The sequence below is a fragment of the Thamnophis sirtalis genome, unplaced genomic scaffold (assembly GCF_051295495.1).
Source record: "Thamnophis sirtalis isolate CommonGarterSnake01/CBP01778 unplaced genomic scaffold, rThaSir2_p1.2 scaffold_4, whole genome shotgun sequence".
Classification (NCBI taxonomy): domain Eukaryota; kingdom Metazoa; phylum Chordata; class Lepidosauria; order Squamata; family Natricidae; genus Thamnophis; species Thamnophis sirtalis.
In genome coordinates this window covers 57,724,275-57,742,977 of record NW_028261384.1, presented here as the reverse complement: position 1 = coordinate 57,742,977, position 18,703 = coordinate 57,724,275, and the positions used below count along the sequence as shown (strand labels likewise).

General features: G+C 48.1%; 2 protein-coding genes across 2 annotated transcripts in view; one reads left to right on the top strand and one right to left on the bottom strand.

The window, feature by feature from the left end:
• EXOSC7 (exosome component 7) overlaps positions 1-18,703 on the top strand; it is a 73,267-nt gene that overhangs the window by 5,102 nt on the left and 49,462 nt on the right. Inside the window, exon 2 of the mRNA XM_087712981.1 lies at positions 17,820-17,921. Coding sequence (XP_087569107.1) covers positions 17,820-17,921 — 102 coding nt within the window. The remainder of the gene's footprint in view (positions 1-17,819; positions 17,922-18,703) is intronic.
• LOC148045861 (uncharacterized) lies at positions 5,290-8,595 on the bottom strand. The gene is made up of 2 exons (XM_087712149.1): positions 8,435-8,595; positions 5,290-6,862 (listed from the first exon to the last, which is right to left on the bottom strand). Exons 1-2 carry the CDS (start codon positions 8,593-8,595, stop codon positions 5,290-5,292), a joined length of 1,734 nt encoding a protein of 577 aa, XP_087568275.1.

Genomic DNA, 18,703 nt, shown 5'->3' with positions numbered 1-18,703 from the left:
AGAGATTCAAAATGCAATCTCTCCAGTCCATCTTGGAGAGCATCTGGGAGGGCGACTTCTTAATGTCCATAGACCCAACGGACATGTACCTCCATGTGCCCATCCTACCATTACACTGACAGTTCCTTTGGTTCTGCTACACGGGTCAGCATTACCAATACAGAGCCTTACCATTTGGTCTGTCTTCAGCATCCAGGGTGTTTACCAAGATCCTGGCAACACTCTTGGTCCACATCAGGACGCTACCAATCCGAGTCCAGTGCTATTTGGATGACATTTTAATCCAGTCCTCTTTCCACAGTCAGGCGGCAGAAGACCTACAAGTCACAATCCGGATTCTTCAGGATCATGGTTTTTCTGTAAATTATAGGAAGAGTCATCTGACTCCTAACACCCATTTACCTGTCCTGGGGGTGGTCATAGACAGTACAGCGTAAAGTCATTAATAAATCAGATTTGGGCGGACCACAAAGTTCCATTAGCCCTTCTCTCAAAGCTCCTAGGCAAAATGGTATTGTGCTTCACAATAGGTTCCCTGGGCACATCTATACACAAGGACCTTACAGTGGTTTCTCTTACCTTACCAGAGGCCCGGAGAAGGTAATTCAAAAACCAAGGTTCCGGTCCCACACAAAGTGCTACAGTCCTTCAATTAGTGGATGTCCTGGGCCGTGGACAGGGGTTGTGCTTCAAGGAGGCCAACTGCCTAACCATCACAACAGACCCCAGTCTCTTCAGCTGGAGCTCCCACTTTCAGGCGCAGATGGCACAGGAACAGTGGTCATGGGAGGACCTAACAAACAATATCAACTGTCTGGAACTCAGAGCAGTTCGCTTGGCTCTGAGCGGGTTTCAGGACAAAATAACTGGCCATCACATCTCATCCTGATGGACAATGTAGTTACCAAGGCCCACATCAACCATCAAGGGGACACACATTCCAGAGTGCTCAGGCAAGAAGCAGAGCAGTTGAGCCTTTGGGCAGAGAAGCCTCTTCTCTCCATCAGAGCAGAGCACATCTCAGGGCAACGAATGTCCAAGCAGACTGGGTCAGCAGGACCACAGTCAATCACACAGAGTGGCACCTGCATCCAGAACTTTCAAGGAAATGACAGAATGCCTTGGGTCTCCGGTCCTTGACCTGTTCACCACACCATTAAATAGCCAGCTGCTGAAATTTTACTTCAGGTTTGTAACACCAGGGGTGGAAGAGGCAAATGTACTCTGCAGTCTGTGGCTGAGATGACTCCTATATGCCTTTCCCCCTCTTCCCTTGATTCCAAGGGTAATCAGGAAGGTGCTGGAGGAGAAGGTGGAAATATTGCTCCTAGCCCCCCACTGGCCCGGGACGTTGTGGTTCACAGACCTGCTCAGCCTATCGATATCCAGATCCTGGAGGATCCACAGGAAAAGTTATCGCTCATTCAGGGGACTCTAGTACATCCGGAGCCACAGTGGTTGCAGCTGACCATCTGGCATTTGAGGGAGAGCCCTGACACAGGGCAAGTTGTGTGTCCAGGAGGCTATCAACTAACAGAATCTACACTACTATTTGGAAAGTTTTTTGTAGCTGGTGTTCCAAGGGCATCGTCAACCCCAAGTGCTGGCATCTGTGTTGTTATGTGGGGATCTAGAATCCTGTGTGCATCATCCTATGGTGCGCAGATTCATTCGTGGGGAAACCAATTTAAAGCTTCTGGTGGTACACAGGTATCCCACCTGGGATCTACCCAAGATCCTGCAAGCACTTTCCTTGAACCTCTTTGAACTGTTACGGGACACCAGTCTGCAATACCTCACATGCAAGATAGCTTTCCTTGTGGCTATTACCTCAGCAAAACAAATTTCGGAGCTGGCAGCCCTCTCTGTAAGGGAGGACTTATGTATATTCCATCCAAACAAGGTAGTACTGCACCTAGACCCCTCCTTTTTACCCAAGGTTAATTCCAGGTTCCACAGGGTGCAGGAAATCATATTGCTGGACTTCTGTCTTGAGTCCAACCCATGAATTAGAAAAGAAGTGGCACACCTTAGATGTCTTCACATATACATAAAGAGAATAGCTCCCCTGAGAAAAATGGAATCTCTGTTTGTATCATTCCAACTTTCTATGCTAGGTGGCAAGGTTACTGCACCAACAGTGGGACGGTGGATATGGACATGCATCACCAAGGCCTACGAGCTTCAAGCTCTTCCATTATCCCGATGAGTGACTGTCCATTCTACCAGAAGTGCAGCCACAACAGCTGCTTAGGCAACACAGGCCTCTGTCGAGAAGGAAGTCTGTAGGGCAGTGACTTGGTCCTCACTGTCTCCATTCATCAGGCACAATAAGCTGGATGCATTTGCCTCAACTGAGGCAGCCTTTGGCAAAAGTGTCCTTCAGAAGGTGCATACAAACATGGGGACCCTTAAGACAAGGTTGGCTTTGGTATGTCCCATACTTTGGATTTTCACATCAGCATATCAGGCGTTGGTCTTACTGACACGCTCCTTCTCGATGTGCTGAGTGAGAATCCAACCCCACCCTGGCAACTGTCTGGTGCAGAGTCCAGGAGTGGATAACAAGATCAGTAGTACATCAAATCAACTGCTATGTCTTCATCAAACAGGGGAGTGCTCAGGAGAGGTGTGGCAGAAAAGTTTAATGGATTCAGTCTCTGAAAGGAAGAAGGCGGAGTTAATCCATACTTTGGATTCTCACTCAGCACATCAAGAAGGTGTGAAGTTTCCAAAAGATGACCTAATTAATTTATGAACCTCGAGACAAAGTTCAAGAGAAATCCATTCATTTATTAGGATCAACATTTTGGCATGTCTTCTGCGGAGCGCAAACTGATTCATGCTTAATTGCGTTTGAACTTTGCCCCTGTATCCCCTCCCTTCTGTCTGTGTCATAAATCACATTCACTAATAAGGTGCTGTGCCAGGCTATGAACATGCACATTTCACATGCCAGTTATAGGAATTTGAGACCCGACTCTGGCCAAAGGTATGCATGGAATTCTCCTCCCTTTTCCTATGTTAACGATAGTAGCCATGGAAATGTTTTACAAATTGATATCTGGCTCCCCTCACTTCCCAAAAGCCACCTGCGTGGAACAAAACAATTTGAGTACAGGTGTAGAACTTAGGGATGCATCCCACCTCCACGCTTGCTTGGATTTTCTGCATGGAATTTTGCTATAAGGCAATCAGCCTGGATATTTCTACTTTTTACCCAAGATACCTCTGATAAGGGGAGCTCTTCCACTTGATTAAGTATTGGAGTTGTCTCGTGTGCCACCTAATCAAGGACTTGTTGAACTTCATAATGGGTTTGGCCCTACCTATGACCACAGGGCCTAGGGGCTCCCAGGGTTGTGGTTTCAGATTGGATCCAGGTTTTAAGAGGCTACTATGAAACACCAGGTGTATCTTCCCCAGCAATCAAGACAGTTTCAATTGCACTGTGACTGGATTGATGATCTTTACTATGGGGAATGTTCCCATAAACTTTGGCCTCAGTTTCTTGCTAGGCAGTTTTAATTTCAAATATTTTGTAGAGAGGTAAACCTTCTCTCCCACCTGGAATGGCCATTGCAGAGCCCGGTGTTTATCTGCCTGTTTCTTATAGGTTTGTGCCACTTTAGCCAGTGCCTTTTTGACATTTTCCCAGGTTGCTTTCAGCATCGACATCCAATCAGTCAAGCTGACTGAGGGGGGGGGGGGGGTCCCTTGGATACTCAGGCATTGGGACGAAATCCATACTGCTCACTACTTTGAACGGCGTGAGTCCTGTGCTGCTGTGAACAGCATTAATGTACGCGACCTCAGCAAAAGATAAAAGGTCTGTCCAATTGGACTGCTGATAGTTCATGTAGCACCTCAGGTACTGCTCTACAATCTATTTCTATTTCTACTTATTGAATTTATAGGCCGCCCAATCCTGAAGGACTCCGGGCGGCTTACAGAAATAAGAAATATTAAAAAAGATTAAAACAAATAAGACATAGCAGATTAAAAAAGGAAACACAACATGCACCCAGTCTAAACGGGGCTGGACCTCAATCAAGAGGTCAACAGCCCCAGGCCTGCCGGAAAAGCCAGGTTTTGATAGCTTTTCGGAAGGCCATGAGAGTGGGTAGGGTCCGGATCTCTGGGGGTAGCTCATTCCATAGGGCTGGAGCGGCAACAGAGAAGGCCCTACTCCGAGGCATCGCCAGCTGACATTGTCCAGTTGATGGCACCTGGAGAAGGCCCATCCTGTGCGATCTTATTGGTCTTAGGGAGGTATGCGGCAGAAGACAGTCTTGTAGATATCCAGGTCCTAGGCCATGTAGGGCTTTAAATGTAATAACCAGCACCTTGAATCGTGCTCGGAGATCAATGGGAAGACAGTGCAGCTCGCGGAGGATAAGTGTAGTGTGGATGTACCTTGGTATACCCAGTATTGCTTGCACGGCTGCATTCTGGACTAATTGTAGTCTCCAAACACTTTTCAGGGGCAGCCCCATGTAGAGCGCATTACAGTAATCCAGTCTTGAGGTGACAAGGGCGTGAGTGACTGTTTGCAGTGCCTCCCGGTCCAAATAGGGCCGCAACTGGTGCACCAGGCGAACCTGGGCAAAGGCCCCCCTGGTCACAGCCGACAGGTGGTGTTCCAAAGTCAGCTGTGGATCCAGGAGGACCCCCAAGTTGCGGACACTCTCTGAGGGGAGCAAATTTTCTCCTCCCAGGCTTAAGGACAGACTAGCTGGACTGTCCTTAGGGGGCAACATCCACAGCCACTCGGTCTTGTCAGGATTGAGTGTGAGTTTGTTCACTCCCATTCAGACCCTAACAGCTTCCAGGCACTGGCACATCACTTCCACCGCTACGCTGAGTTGGCACGGGGCGGACAGATACAACTGTGTGTCGTCTGCATACTGGTGGTACTTAATCCCGTGCCAGCGAATGATCTCACCCAGTGGCTTCGTGTAGATATTAAATAGGAGGGGGGACAAGACCGACCCCTGCGGCACCCCATAATTGAGGGGCCTAGGAGTCGACCTCTGCCCTCCAACCAACACTGACTGCGACCTGTTGGAGAGGTAAGAGGAGAACCACATAGAACGGTGCCTCCCACTCCCACCTCTTCCAGCCGTCGCAGAAGGATACCATGGTCGATGGTATCAAAGGCCGCTGAGAGGTCAAGGAGCACAAGGATAGAGGAATGTCCTCTATCCCTGGCCCGCCAGAGATCATCGGTCAGTGCGACCAAAGTGGTTTCAGTGCAGTAACCAGGCCTGAAACCAGACTGAAAAGGATCTAGGTAATTGCTTCATCCAAGGTTCGTCGGAGTTGGAGGGCCACCACCTTCTCAAAAATCTTCCCTAAAAAAGGGAGGTTGGAGACTGGACGATAGTTTTTAAGAATAGCTGGGTCCAGAGAAGGCTTCTTGAGGAGGGGTCTTACCACCGCCTCCTTCAGAGGTTGTGGAAAAGAACCCTCCCGCAAGGAAGCGTTCGTAATTCTCTGGAGCCAGCCTCGTGTTACCTCCCTGCTGGTCGAAACCAGCCAGGAGGGACACAGATCCAGTAAACAGGTGGAGGCACTCATCGCTCCCATGGCCTTGTCCACTTCCTCAGGGGTGACAAGCTGGAACTCATTCCAGAAAGTCTGAACAAGACCCTCCCTCGGCATCTCCGCTGCTTCTGTCCAAATGGAGTCAAGCTCTGTCCGAATCTGAGCGATTTTGTCCGACAGAAAGTGAGAAAACTCCTCAGCCCGTCCCTGTAAGGCATCCCTCATTTCTCCCCCTTTCAGGAGGGAACGGGTTATCCTAAACAGGGCGGCTAGGCGAGATTCTGCGAATGCAATAAGAGCGGAAAAATGTGCACATTTTGCTGCCCGTATCGCCACTAAATAAGTCCTAATAAAGGCTCTTAGTAGTGTTTGGTCGGATTCGGAGTTGCTAGCCCTCCAATGTCGCTCCAGGCGTCTCTTTTGGCGCTTCATCTCCCAGAGTTCCTCGGTAAACCAAGGTGCCCTCCTGGATCCACTGCCGCGGAGAGGCTGCAAAGGCGCAATCCGATCTAGCGCCTCAGTCGCCGCTATATTCCAGGCGGCGACCAAGGATTCTATCGGATTGTGGGCAAGAGAGTTGGGTATCTCCCCAAGCTCCTTCTGAAATCCCAACGGGTCCATTAGGTGCCTGGGGCGGAACCACTTAATCGGTTCTACCTCCCTGCAGTGGGGGAGTAGCTTCCGAAAATCAAGCCTCAACAGGAAGTGATCTGACCATGACAAGGGTGAGATCTCTACTCCCCTTAACTCAAGATCACGTCTCCACTGCCCCGAGAGAAACCCTAGGTCGAGTGTGTGTCCTGCTCTATGAGTCGGACCCTGAATTACCTGGGTCAAGTCCATAGCTGTCATGGAAGCCATGAACTCCTGGGCCCCATCAGAGTGTTTGCCTAGGGACGGCAGGCTGAAGTCCCCCAATACTACCAGTCTGGGGAACTCCACCGCCAACCCGGCTACTGACTCCAGGAGCACAGGCAGGGCTGTTGTGACACAGCTGGGAGGTAGGTACGTCAAAAGCAAGCCCACTTGAACCCCTAGTTCCAACTTCAAGAACAGGGACTCACACCCCACAATCTCCGGAGCAGGGCTCCTGAGAGGAGCTAATGATCCTCGGATAATAACTGCCACTCCCCCACTCATTCTGTGGTGTCGTGGTTGGTGGAGTACCTGGAACCCTTCTGGGCACATTTCTGAGAGTGGGACTCCTCCCTCATGGCCCAACCAGGTTTCAGTAATACATGCCAGGTCTGCCCCCTCGTCAAGTATTAAGTCCCGGACAAGGGGAGCTTTATGAATCACAGACCGGACAGGGGAGCTTTATGAATCACAGACCTGGCATTTAGCAGCAACAACCTGAGACCAGGGTCCTGGCTTCTCTTGCCACCCGGTCTTTGAGTTGAGCTTACATTACTTACTGAATGGTGTTCAGTCTCTCTGCTGCCCCATTGGTGCTTGGATGAAAAGCTGAACTAAGACCCTAAGATGACCCAATGGACTGCAAGAACTCCCTCCAGAATTTAGACATGAACTGGATCCCTCTGTCTGAAATAATTCTTCGAGGTACTCCATGCAGTCAGTAGATATGCTTCATAAACAGTTTAGCCAGCTTGTGAGCCGAAGGTAGTCTGCTGCAGGGAATGAAGTGTTTAGAGAAAAGGTCAGTTACAGTCTAAATTACCGTGTTTTCCCCACTTTTTGGTAACTACTATAAAGTCCATTGCGATCTCCTCCCATGGCCTCATCAGCTCTGCTACTGTTTGCAGCAGTCTGGGGAGGAGGGTGGTGTTCCCGGTCATCTATTCATTGTGACACAGATGGTGCAACTTTTCACGTAACTAGCCACATCTTTCTTTATGCCAGGCCACTAGAATTGCCTCCAGGCTAAGTGTAAAGTCTTTAGGAACCCAAAGTGGCCTGCCGGTTTGGTGTCGTGGTTCCTCTGGAGAATTAGGGTAGGTAAAGATTCTGGGATGTAGAATTTCGTCTCCTTCCATGCAAGGTCATCTTTTTTTGTCAAGATGTGTTGGTTATTTTGGAACCAGGGATCTGCTAGCAGTTTGGTTTTGAACCTCGTGATTAGGTCGCTTGCGGGTTGGTCTTGCCGGTCACAGCATTGCCACCTGGTGGTCACTTAGGCAGCTGTCTGAGTAGAGAGAATGATGGCGTCCACTACGTGCTCCTGTTCGCATTTGTACTGAGGCATGCGGGAGAGGCATCAGCTAGAAAGTTCCTCCACCTGGAATGTGCTTTAAAGCAAAATCAAAACGGTTGAAGTATTGAGCCCTTCAGACTTTTTGGGTGATAGTTTCTGTGTGGTTTTAAATGCCTCCAGATTTTTGTGGTCAGTTCAGACTTCGAACGGTTTCTGGCCCCCTTCCAACAGGTGTCTCCAGGTTAGCAGTGCCCATCTCACTATGAAAGCCTCCATGCAGCCCATCGTCTCTCTGTGTCTGTGAGCTTGCGGGAGGTGTAGGCGCAGTGTTGGAAGTTTCCTTGGTTGTTTCTTTAAAGTAGCACCACTCTCACTGCCATGTCGCTGGCATCTGCCTGGATCACAAAGGGCTGCTCGGGGTCAGGATGCTTCAGCACTGGATCCTTTGCAAACATTTCATTTAGTGTTTCGAACATCTCTTGGCAGGCTAGGTCCCACTGTAGGGGTTGTCCAGGACAAGGTTTCATTTCTGGGCTCCCTGTCTTCAGGAGGTCTGTCAGGGCTTTGGCAATCTTTGCAAAGGAGGGGATGAATTGCCTGTAGAAGTTCGCGAACCCTAGGAAACTTTGTAGCTGTCTGCGGGTGCAAAGGGGTTGCCAGCCTAGGAGAGCTTGTACTTTGGCTGGGTCCATCTCTATTCCCTCATTTGACACTCGGTAACCCAGGTAGTCTAACCGTGCATGATGGAATTTGCATTTTGATACCTTGATGTACAGGTTGGCTGCCAGAAGTTTTTCCAGTACTTGGCGGACCAGGGGTATGTGCTCATCCATGGTCTCAGTGTAGATAACAATGTTATTCAGGTAGATGAGGATCCTCCATGTAGAGGTGCTCATGCAGCACCTTGTTTATTAACTGCATGAATACTGCTGTAGTCCGAAAGACATCACTTTGAATTGAAAGCTCCCTAGGGGGCAGTTAAACGCTGTTTTCCACTCATCTCCTTCTCTGATACGTACTTGATAGTATGCTTCTCTGAGGTCTAGTTATGTGAAGACTTTTCCCTTGGCCAGATGAGATAGCATGTCTTTCATGAGGGGGAGAGGAGTATAGGTTGTGTATGCACACCCCACATACAATCTCATAGTTCCATCTTTTTTTTCTTTGAAGAGGACTGGTGCTTGGCTGGCTCAATGAACCTCCTTGCTAGGTCTATGTATTTGTGTATCTCTTGCACTTCCTGGGATGTCATGGCGTACAGTTTGGGCTTGGGTAGTTTTGCCCCAGGGATGATTTCGATGGCACAGTCTGTCTCATGGCGAGGAGGCAGAACATCTCATTTGGCCTCGCTGAATACTTCTGCGAGGTCCTGATATTCCATCAGAATCAGTTCGGCCTCTGGGATTTGTCGGATGTGTTTGCCAGTTGTTCTTGTGGCCTCTTGGGGGGGGGGTTTCCTTTGTGAATGGTGTTTCTGGTGGCTGGTGTGGGTGGGGTTGGGGGGCCCTTGATATCTTAATTCTGCGGGTACCCCCTTGCCACCAGATGGTCGGTCCCCATTTGTCTAGCCAGGAAAGTCCCAGTATGACTGTGTCTGTCATTTTGGGGGCTATTATGAATCAAATTACTTCCCAGTGATCCATTAGTTCTAGCCTCACTGGTTCGGTCAGGTGGGTGGCATAGGCTCCTCCCATCCTCCCATTAGGGACCCATCGACCTGTTCGAACCAGATCGGGTGGACCAGTCTTTTTGTTCTGATCCACAGTTTCAGGACTGTGGTTAGGTTGATCAAGCACCTCGTGCAGCCTGAGTCTATTAGGATTTGAAAATCCCCATGGTTTCCTGTTTTGGGGACTGTAAGGCATATTTGAAAAAGGAAAGGGTGAATTGGTTCACTCACCATTGGGTCATTTTCTCCCTCATCCTTGCTGTCATATGATTCGGGCAACTCGTCATTGCTTGGAGGGCTTTCCCAGATGTGTTGGTGGTCTGTTTGGGGCCTCGTCCTGGTCATGCCCTTGACAGTGGGTCTGACCTTGATTTTGGGACTGGGGTTGGGCACGCAGCTGCCATGTGGCCCATAGCATTTCAGTGGACTTTGAGGGAGGGCTGGTCTCAGGGCCTGCTGTGATGCTGGGGTTCCCCATCAGCTGGGTAGTTTCAGGTCAGGTTGACTCTCTCTTTTGTGTCTGGTTGCTTTCTCATGTCATTGGTGCACAGCCCACTGTCAATTTTTGTTGCTACTCGGAACCACTCAGAGAGTCGATTTGGGATGTCGCAGTATGCGGTTACCTGGGCAATTTGCTTGTCCAGGCTTGTTCTGAAAAATGCACCAGCAGCCACTCTGGTAAAGGGGGTAGCCTTCCTATGACCCTCCTAAATTCACGGATGTGCTCTTTGATGGAGTTCTCCCTCTGTTTTAGGTTGCTGAGTTCCTCTTCTGCATGTGGGTCCTCCACCACCTCCTCAACTCTGGCCTCTAGCAGTTGCAGGAAATCATATGACAGCAAGGACGAGGGAGGGTTTGCCTGCCCTGCGCAGCCTGCCTGCTACATGGGAGAGGTACTGGTTGCAGTTTTGGGCTCCTTCTCCTCCTATTGGGTGGAGGAGGAGGGCTGTGCTCCAGTCTGCATCTCCTCCCCTCTACAGGATCAGATATCCCTCCCCTCCCTTTTGGGCGGCATGATGGCCTCTCATCAGCAAAGGTGGTCCTGTCAAAATCCTCCCTCTGTTGCTTTATTGCACTCTCCAGGAATTCCATCTGGGGCTTTGGGAGCCTGGCTTGTGCCAATTCCCACCTCCAGTCCACCCTTGCTAGCTCGCTGAGACCCTTCCCTGTATCTGGGGACTAGAGTAAGGGAACTCTACTTCAGCTGCCTTAGGGGCTAATTTCCACCAGTACTCATCCTTTTTTGCTTCTACTGCTGGGAAAGGCATCACAGCTTGGCTGTCTGGAGCTTTGATGTCTGGAGCGAGCCGCATACCTCCAGTTGCAATCAGTCTCTCTCTTCAGCCATGGTTGCCTGATTTTCCCTCCAAGCACCCCAAATATGGAGGGAGTGCTTGGAGAGCCCGGGATTCAGGAAACCCAGAAATCTTGATCGATTTTAAAAGTCAGTTTCGGCTCTCTGTGAAGTTTCCAAAAGATGACCTAATTAATTTACGAGCCTTGAGACAAAGTTCAAGAGAAATCCATTCATATATTAGGATCAACATTTTGGCATGTTCTTCTGCAGAGTGGAAACTGATTCACGCTTAATTGCATGAATTTTACCCCTGTATCCCCCCCTTCTGTCTCTGTCATAAATCACATCCACCAACAAGGTGTTGCGGCAGGCTATGAGCATGTGCATTTCACACGCCAGCTGTAGGAATATGGCACCTGACTCTGGCCAAAGGTATGCATGGAATTCTCCTCCCTTTTCCTATTTCAACGATAGTAATCATGGAAACGCTTTACAAGTTGACTTCAGGAGCATTACAGGTAAGGTCAACGTTCTTTCTCCCATTGTAGGAATATTGGTTGCACTTCAGATCCTTTTATTCAATGTTGCCATTTTGTAGGACATAGGCTTGTGATGGCGAACCTATAGCACATGTGCTACATGTGGCAAGCAGAGCCCTCTCTGCAGACATGCAAACTGTCACCCCAGCTCAGCTCCACCATGCATGTGCACACGACTCCCACCAGCTGGCTGATTTTTGGGTCTCTGCTGTGCAGGGACAGGCACATGCGGGAAAAACGCACACATGAAGTATGGTGGGGAATCTCATGCGCATGTGCGGGGGTGGAGGAAGCGGGTGGGGTCCCCAGGAGGCTGCATAGAGGCTTACCTTTTGCTCCCAGGAGGCTGCAGGGAGGCCTACTAGGCCCAAAATGGGGCATGGGGGGGTCGTATATATGTGCAGAGGGCCGAGGGAAATGCAGGGGGTAGTCACACGCACATTGTATTATGGGTGTGGGGTCTATTGTGCACAGGCTTTGACATAGGTGATTATGGCTTGAAAGAATCTGATATTTAATATCTTTCTGAAATTATTGGACATTGCTGTTATATTTCTAGCTCAGGGGTGTCAAACTCAATTTCACTGAGGGCCGCATCAGGGTTGTGGTTCGGGGGGGGGGGAAGCTCCCACTGCTGCTGTGCTTGCACTCCTTGGCCAGGTTGCTTATGATGTGTGTGGGAGGTCAGAGGGAGGCCCTCTCCTTGAGAGGAGACATGGATTTGTAACCAAAGCATAGCAATAGCAGTTAGACTTATATACTGCTTCATAGGGCTTTCAGCCCTCTCTAAGCGGTTTACAGAGTCAGCATATTGCCCCCAACAATCCGGGTCCTCATTTTACCCACCTCGGAAGGATGGAAGGCTGAGTCAACCTTGAGCCAATGAGATCTGAACAGCCGAACTGCAGAACTGCAGTCAGCTGAAGTAGCCTGCAGTGCTGCATTTAACCACTGCACCACCTCGGCTCTGTTAGCATCCTCAGTGATAGGATGGGAGATCACCAGGAAAGGTCAGGAGGAGGGCATAAGGGGATGGCAAAATGCAGCAGGGCTGCTGGTAGCCAAATGCTAAGGCAATATTTACCTCAGTCTCTCACTCTCTTCCACTTGCTTTGTCCTATTTTCCCCACTGGAAATGACTGTTTGCAACACACAAGGAGGGGATACTTTCTCAACAGTTCACAATTCAAGAATATCAATGTACTCTTCATTAAGTGCACATGAGGTATCTCAGGGTGGGGAAGGCCATGAGGGGGCCTAGTGATAGAATAAACCCACAAGGCCTCCCCAACCCGTTAAGATACCTCAAGCTTCTCCCTTCCTGCCACACACACTCACTTATCTTGTAAACATCTGAGAGGAGAGTTGGCTTGGAAATGCTTTTTGTGCTGAGAATGGACGCTCCTGGTGCCATAATATCACGCAGGTTCAGGCATTCGTCTTCTTTTGCAGAGTCAAGGACCCCAAAACTTTCATTCTTGGTGTGAAAAGTGTTTGCTGGTCTCCTGCTCCTCCCCCCAACCACTTTCCACTTAACTATTTAATGAGGCCTTATTGCATACTTACATGCAAATGGGGCATCTGTGTGTACATGAGGCACTTAGAGCAAGACAGAGAGAGAGCAAAAGAACAATCTGATCCAATGTGTGTGTGTGTGAATTTGTATGTGAGTATGAGTGTGAGAGGAGGGAGGGAGAATTCATGCTTCTGCTGGGGCACCCAAACTGCTGGCAGGGGTGGCTGCACCCATCTGAGCGGCCCCTCCCCAGCCAGCCAGCTCCTCCTGACCTACTTCCTAAATCTCGCCATTCTTCTCCTCGTCCTCCCCAATCAAGCAGCAGTGGACCGTGCAGGATAACAGGGCCTCTCATTTCTCCCACAGTGCGGTAAGCACCAGCTTCAGTTGGGGCATTCAAGCTGCTGGCTGTGCCCCACCCTCCTGCCCCCAGCCAACCAGCACTGAGTGACCTGTTCCTTGTCTGGCCAGCCAGCTGGACGCAAAGCCTCACCATTCTCATCTTTGTTGTTGTCATCCTCTCCGCTCAAGCAGTGGTGGTCTCTGTGGGACAGGGTCTCATTCCTGCCCCGGCGTGGTGAACTCTGGCGGGCTGGAGGCCGGTGTGAAGAGCCTGGCCCCACAGTGCCTCCTTGCTCAGTTGAAGCCTTCATTCAGCCTTCAAACAGTAAGGCTGACACACACAACGAGAGCGCATCATTGGTTCTTGCACCTGACCAATTCCAATTCCACGGCCAAACTTACCTGAATGAAGTTGAAGGCTGAATGAAACCTTCAAATGTGGGACCAAGCCTTTCATCCTCCCATACATCCTGCTGGCTGTACCGGGGTAGGAATGAGATCCTGTCCCATGGAGCCCCCCGCTGCTTGAGCGGAGAGAACAACAACAACAAAGATGAGAAGAATGGTGAGGCTTTGAGCCAGCCGGCTGACCAGGCAGGGAACAGATCAGACTTGGGGCGGGGGAGGGGGGAATCATGGTTGCTGCAACCAGCAGTTTGAATGCCCCAACTGAAACTAGTGCTCGGACCATGGGAGAAATGAGAGACCTTGTTGTCCTACAGAGGGGAGGACAAGGAGAAGAATGGTGAAACTCAAGGAGTAGGTCAGGCAGAGCTGGCTGGTTGAGGAAGGGGGATCATGGCCACACAGATTGAGTGCCTTGGTAGAAGCACAAACCACTCTGTCTTTCTTACACACACATGTTGGGGAGCTCTCTTACTCTGTCTCTGTCTTGTTGCAGCAGCAGTTGTGGTGCTTCAGTGCCTGGATGACGGGACTGTCAGGAAAATCAATGCAGGATGTGGGGGGAATCTCAGCATCCCCCACCTTGCTTTGTCCACCCACTACCACCTCATTTTGTGTCTGCTGCACCAGTTTGATGTTCAGCCTCCTGCTCCATTATGGTGGCAAGCAAGGAGAAGAAGTGAAGAAGAACAAGGCAGTGGGTAGAGGATGATGCAAGGCAGGGAGCCCTTTAGCCAGGCCACTCATGCCAAACCCTCACCCACCCTCACCCCTCCAGAGCAGCCACATCCCTTCACTAACCTGCTTTCCAGCTCTTTTCATTGCCATCACGTGCAGGCAAGAAAAGTAGTCTGTGGGTCAATGGGAAAAAATTAGTTCAGACATTCCAACTTCTCATGAAAATTAAGATCTCGCAAGGTTGGAAGGTCTGAACTACTTTTTTTACTATAGTCCCACAGACTACTTTTCTTGCCCTGCATTTGGCGACAGAGAACTAGGCTTGTGCCCCTGCACACCAGAATGGCGTGGGCCACACCGAAGTGACGCAGGCCAGACTCATTTTCCAGGATGGCCATGCAGATTGGATGCGGCCTGCGGGCCATGAGTTTGACACTCCTGTTCTAGCTAGTATTATCAATTTGTACTTTTTCTAGCAGAACTGTTAGTTAACATTTACATGTTCTATAAAAATTCATTCATTGGGTGGCAGGAGCCAAGGTGGCGCAGTGGTTAAATGCAGCACTGCAGGCTACTGCTAGATCAGCAGGTCAGCGGTTCAAATCTCACCGGCTCAGGGTTGACTCAGCCTTCCATCCTTCCGAGGTGGGTAAAATGAGGACCCAGATTGTTGGGGGCAATATGCTGACTCTCTGTAAACCGCTTAGAGAGGCCTGAAAGGCCTATGAAGCGGTATATAAGTCTACTGCTATTGCTACTGCTATTGGTTCTTATTTATTTATATTTGCATATTTTTCAAAGAAAACAATTATTTTTTTTAACAAGTCTTAAGTCTAACTAAAAATGGCATTATGAGTCATAGCAATGTTTGATAGTCAAAAGCAAAACAATTTAAGAAGGGAAGTAATAAAAATGCTTTATGCATTGTAAATTAATCTTCCTAAAAAATAATGAAATATTTCAACCAGTAAATGCAAAGCATGGGCATTTTAAAAGGTTTGTATAACTGGTCTGGTCAACAGTCTTAAGATTCACTTCATGTGGTAATTTTGAAACCATGAATCAAACTGTGTGGGAAACTGATTTTCCTAGAACAGCTACAATTCCCACTATCCCTTATAAACCAATCATAGTAACTGTATTCACATGTTAAGTTTGAGTCAAAGTCTGAAAGATATAGATTCTTCATTATTGATACAGTAATGACCTCTATTATGCATAGAGGTATTTTAGTATTTAGTATTTAGTATTTATTAGGATTTATAGGCCGCCCTTTTCCCTGAGGGGACTCAGGGCGGCTTACAATCATTAGGGAGGGGGTGCAATTCAAAATAAACCATATGTGAACAAAATAGAGTAATAAAAACACAACTTGCATTCAACATTCAACACTCGGGTGGGGCAAATTAAAGACTTATCCCCAGGCCTGTTGGGAGAGCCAGATCTTGAGGGCTGCGTGGAAGGCCTGGACGGTGGTGAGGGTGCGTATCTCGATGGGGAGATCGTTCCACAGGGTCGGAGCTGCAACAGAAAAGGCTCTCCTCCGTGTAGTTGCCAGTCGACATTGACTGGCGGATGGGATTCGGAGGAGGCCCAGTCTGTGCGATCTTATCGGTCGGAGGGAGGTAATCGGCAGAAGGCGGTCTCTCAAGTACTCAGATCCACTACCATGAAGGGCTTTAAAGATGGTCAACAGCACCCTGAAGCGCACCTGGAGATCAACAGGTAGCCAGTGCAGCTCGCGGAGGATGGGTGTTATGTGGGCGAACCGCGGTGCACCCACTATCACTCACGCGGCCGCATTCTGAACTAACTGCAATCGCCGGATGCACTTCAAGGGCAGCCCCATGTAGAGCACATTGCAGTATTCCAGCCTAGAGATCACAAGGGCTCGAGTGACTGTTGTGAGAGCCTCCCGATTCAGGTAGGGTCGTAACTGGCGGACCAGGCGAACCTGGGCAAATGCCCCCCGGGTTACAGCCGACAGATGATGATCGAGAGTCAGCTGTGGATCCAGGAGGACTCCTAAGTTACAAACCCTATCTGAGGGGTATAAAATTTGACCCCCCAGCCTGATAGATGGAACATTAGCCAAATTGTTGGGAGGGAAACACAACAGCCACTCGGTCTTGTCCGGGTTGAGTACCAGTTTGTTAGCGCTCATCCAGTTCTTAACGGCCTCCAGACCCTGGTTCATCACGTCCACCGCTTCATTGAGTTGGCACGGGGCGGACAGATACAATTGCGTATCGTCCGCATATTGATGGTATTTTATCCCGTGCCTCCGAATGATCTCGTCCAGCGGTTTCATGTATATGTTAAATAGTAGGGGGGATAAGACCGAACCCTGCGGCACCCCATATTTTAGGGGCCTCAGGGACGATCTCTGCCCCCCTACCAACACCGACTGCGACCTGTCTGAGAGGTAGGAGGAGAACCACTGCAAAACAGTGCCTCCCACCCCCACCTCCCGCAGTCGTCGCAGAAGGATACCATGGTCGATGGTATCGAAAGCCGCCGAGAGGTCAAGGAGAACCAGGATGGACGCATGGCCTCCATCTCTGGCCCTCCAGAGATCATCGGTCAATGCGACCAAAGCGGTTTCTGTGCTGTAACCGGGTCTGAAGCCGGACTGGAAGGGGTCAAGGTAGCTAGCTTCATCCAAGGCCTGTTGAAGCTGGAAGGTCCATATTTTGCCTATGCATCCTTTGCACATGATGTAAGATTAAAGAAACAGTTGAAAAAAAAACATAGTTTCTTTAATAAAGATGGTTCCACCACAAAACCGCGGACGACAAAATCGCGGTTGACGAAAGCGCGCATTTGACGTCATCACAGCGCGACGAAAACATCGCGCTGTGATCAAAAAATGTAAAAATAAAGCGAAAACCTTACCCTAACCCCCCCAAACCTAACCCTAAACCTAACCCTTAACCTAAGCCTAAATCTAACCCTAAACCTAACCCTTAACCTAACGCTAAACCTAACGCTAACCTTTAACGTAACGCTAAACGTAACCCTAACGCTCTAAACCTAAATCTAACCCTAACCCTTAACCTAACCCTAACCCTAAACCTAACCCTTACCTTTATGTGAATCGGCTTGCTTTAATTTTATTTTTATTTCAATTTTTAATTTTTTTCGTAGCGCTGTGATGACGTCAAATGCGCGCTTTCGTCGATCGTGCTTTTGTGGACCGCAGCTTTGACAGGTCACGATAAAGATGTGGGTGGAAAGCCTAATAAAGTAATTAAAACAAACCAAGAACAAGCTATTTGAATATCTTGATAATTTTTCATAAGTTGCATGAGATTTTAGCTTGTTCTTAGCAAAAGCAGCTTTCATTTTTTTCACCTGACATAAAATCAGAGCGTAGATATAGGGAAGGAAATTTGCAATGCAATCTTGAGCCTTGATATAGTATGATAAGGATGTTTTTAAATCATGATTGAGTTGATTATTTTGAATGAGGCCTGCTTAAATATTGAGTGAGCTGATTGCAAGAGTAACTAAAATTAAGAGAAAACTTTCCTTGGACTGCTTTTATATTAATCCATAAAGTCATTAATAATACACAATTTTGCTTCTCTAAGTAATTTTTACCTTACTGTTAAACAATGCAAATTTTGACATTGTGATGGCATAATGTGACGGTATTATAATTGATATTGTAGGAAGATCTTCGAGTTGATGGCCGTGGCTGTGAAGATTATAGATGTATAGAAGTGGAAACAGATGTGACATCTAATACAAGTGGATCTGCTAGAGTAAAACTTGTAAGTATGTCTAATATATTCTACCCTGCCATTATATTCACTGATTTTATTTGAAGAAGGAATCTTTCTCTTTATGAAATCAGCACATAATTCATTACTTAAGAATTGTAGTATAGGATTCTAGACTTAAGTTAAAAATTAATACATGGCTCTTCTAGGTCAGAATGTACTTGGTATGAAAATGCATGAAATATTATTTTCAATTACCAAATTGTGTTTATGCTAATTGGCAAGCAGAAGAAATTGCTACAAGAATAACCTAGACCTTATTTACAAATGTGCTCTGAATTTGCTCCCAATAAAGCAAGACTTACTTCAAGATAGCTGTATATGTTTTTGTGGACAAATGCTGAAAGGGGCAAAGAGCAAGCATTATGTGTCTCTGAACATGAAGTGGAATATAAATATAATAATTAACATTGTTGCACAGCTAAATGAGTATTGTTTTCTGCTCAGTTTTTTTCCCTTAAGCAGAAAATAATACCCTAATCAAGGAATTATCAAGAAGAAAATCACAGTTCCATCAACAATGGCAGGGTGCTAGTGTATATAAACAGGGAGCAAGCTTCACACTCACTAGCATTGATAAAGTTATCTATTTTAGTAATGTCTACAAATGAATAATCAAGGTCCTCAGGGAGCACCAAGGATTCTACAGTTAAACCCAGAGCCACCAAACCAAACCACCAAAACAATCAAATAGTTTTGGAACCATTTGGAGAGCACTGGGTGTCTATTTTTTGTTGTATGGATCATGGAAATATCTAAATATTTAATAGCTA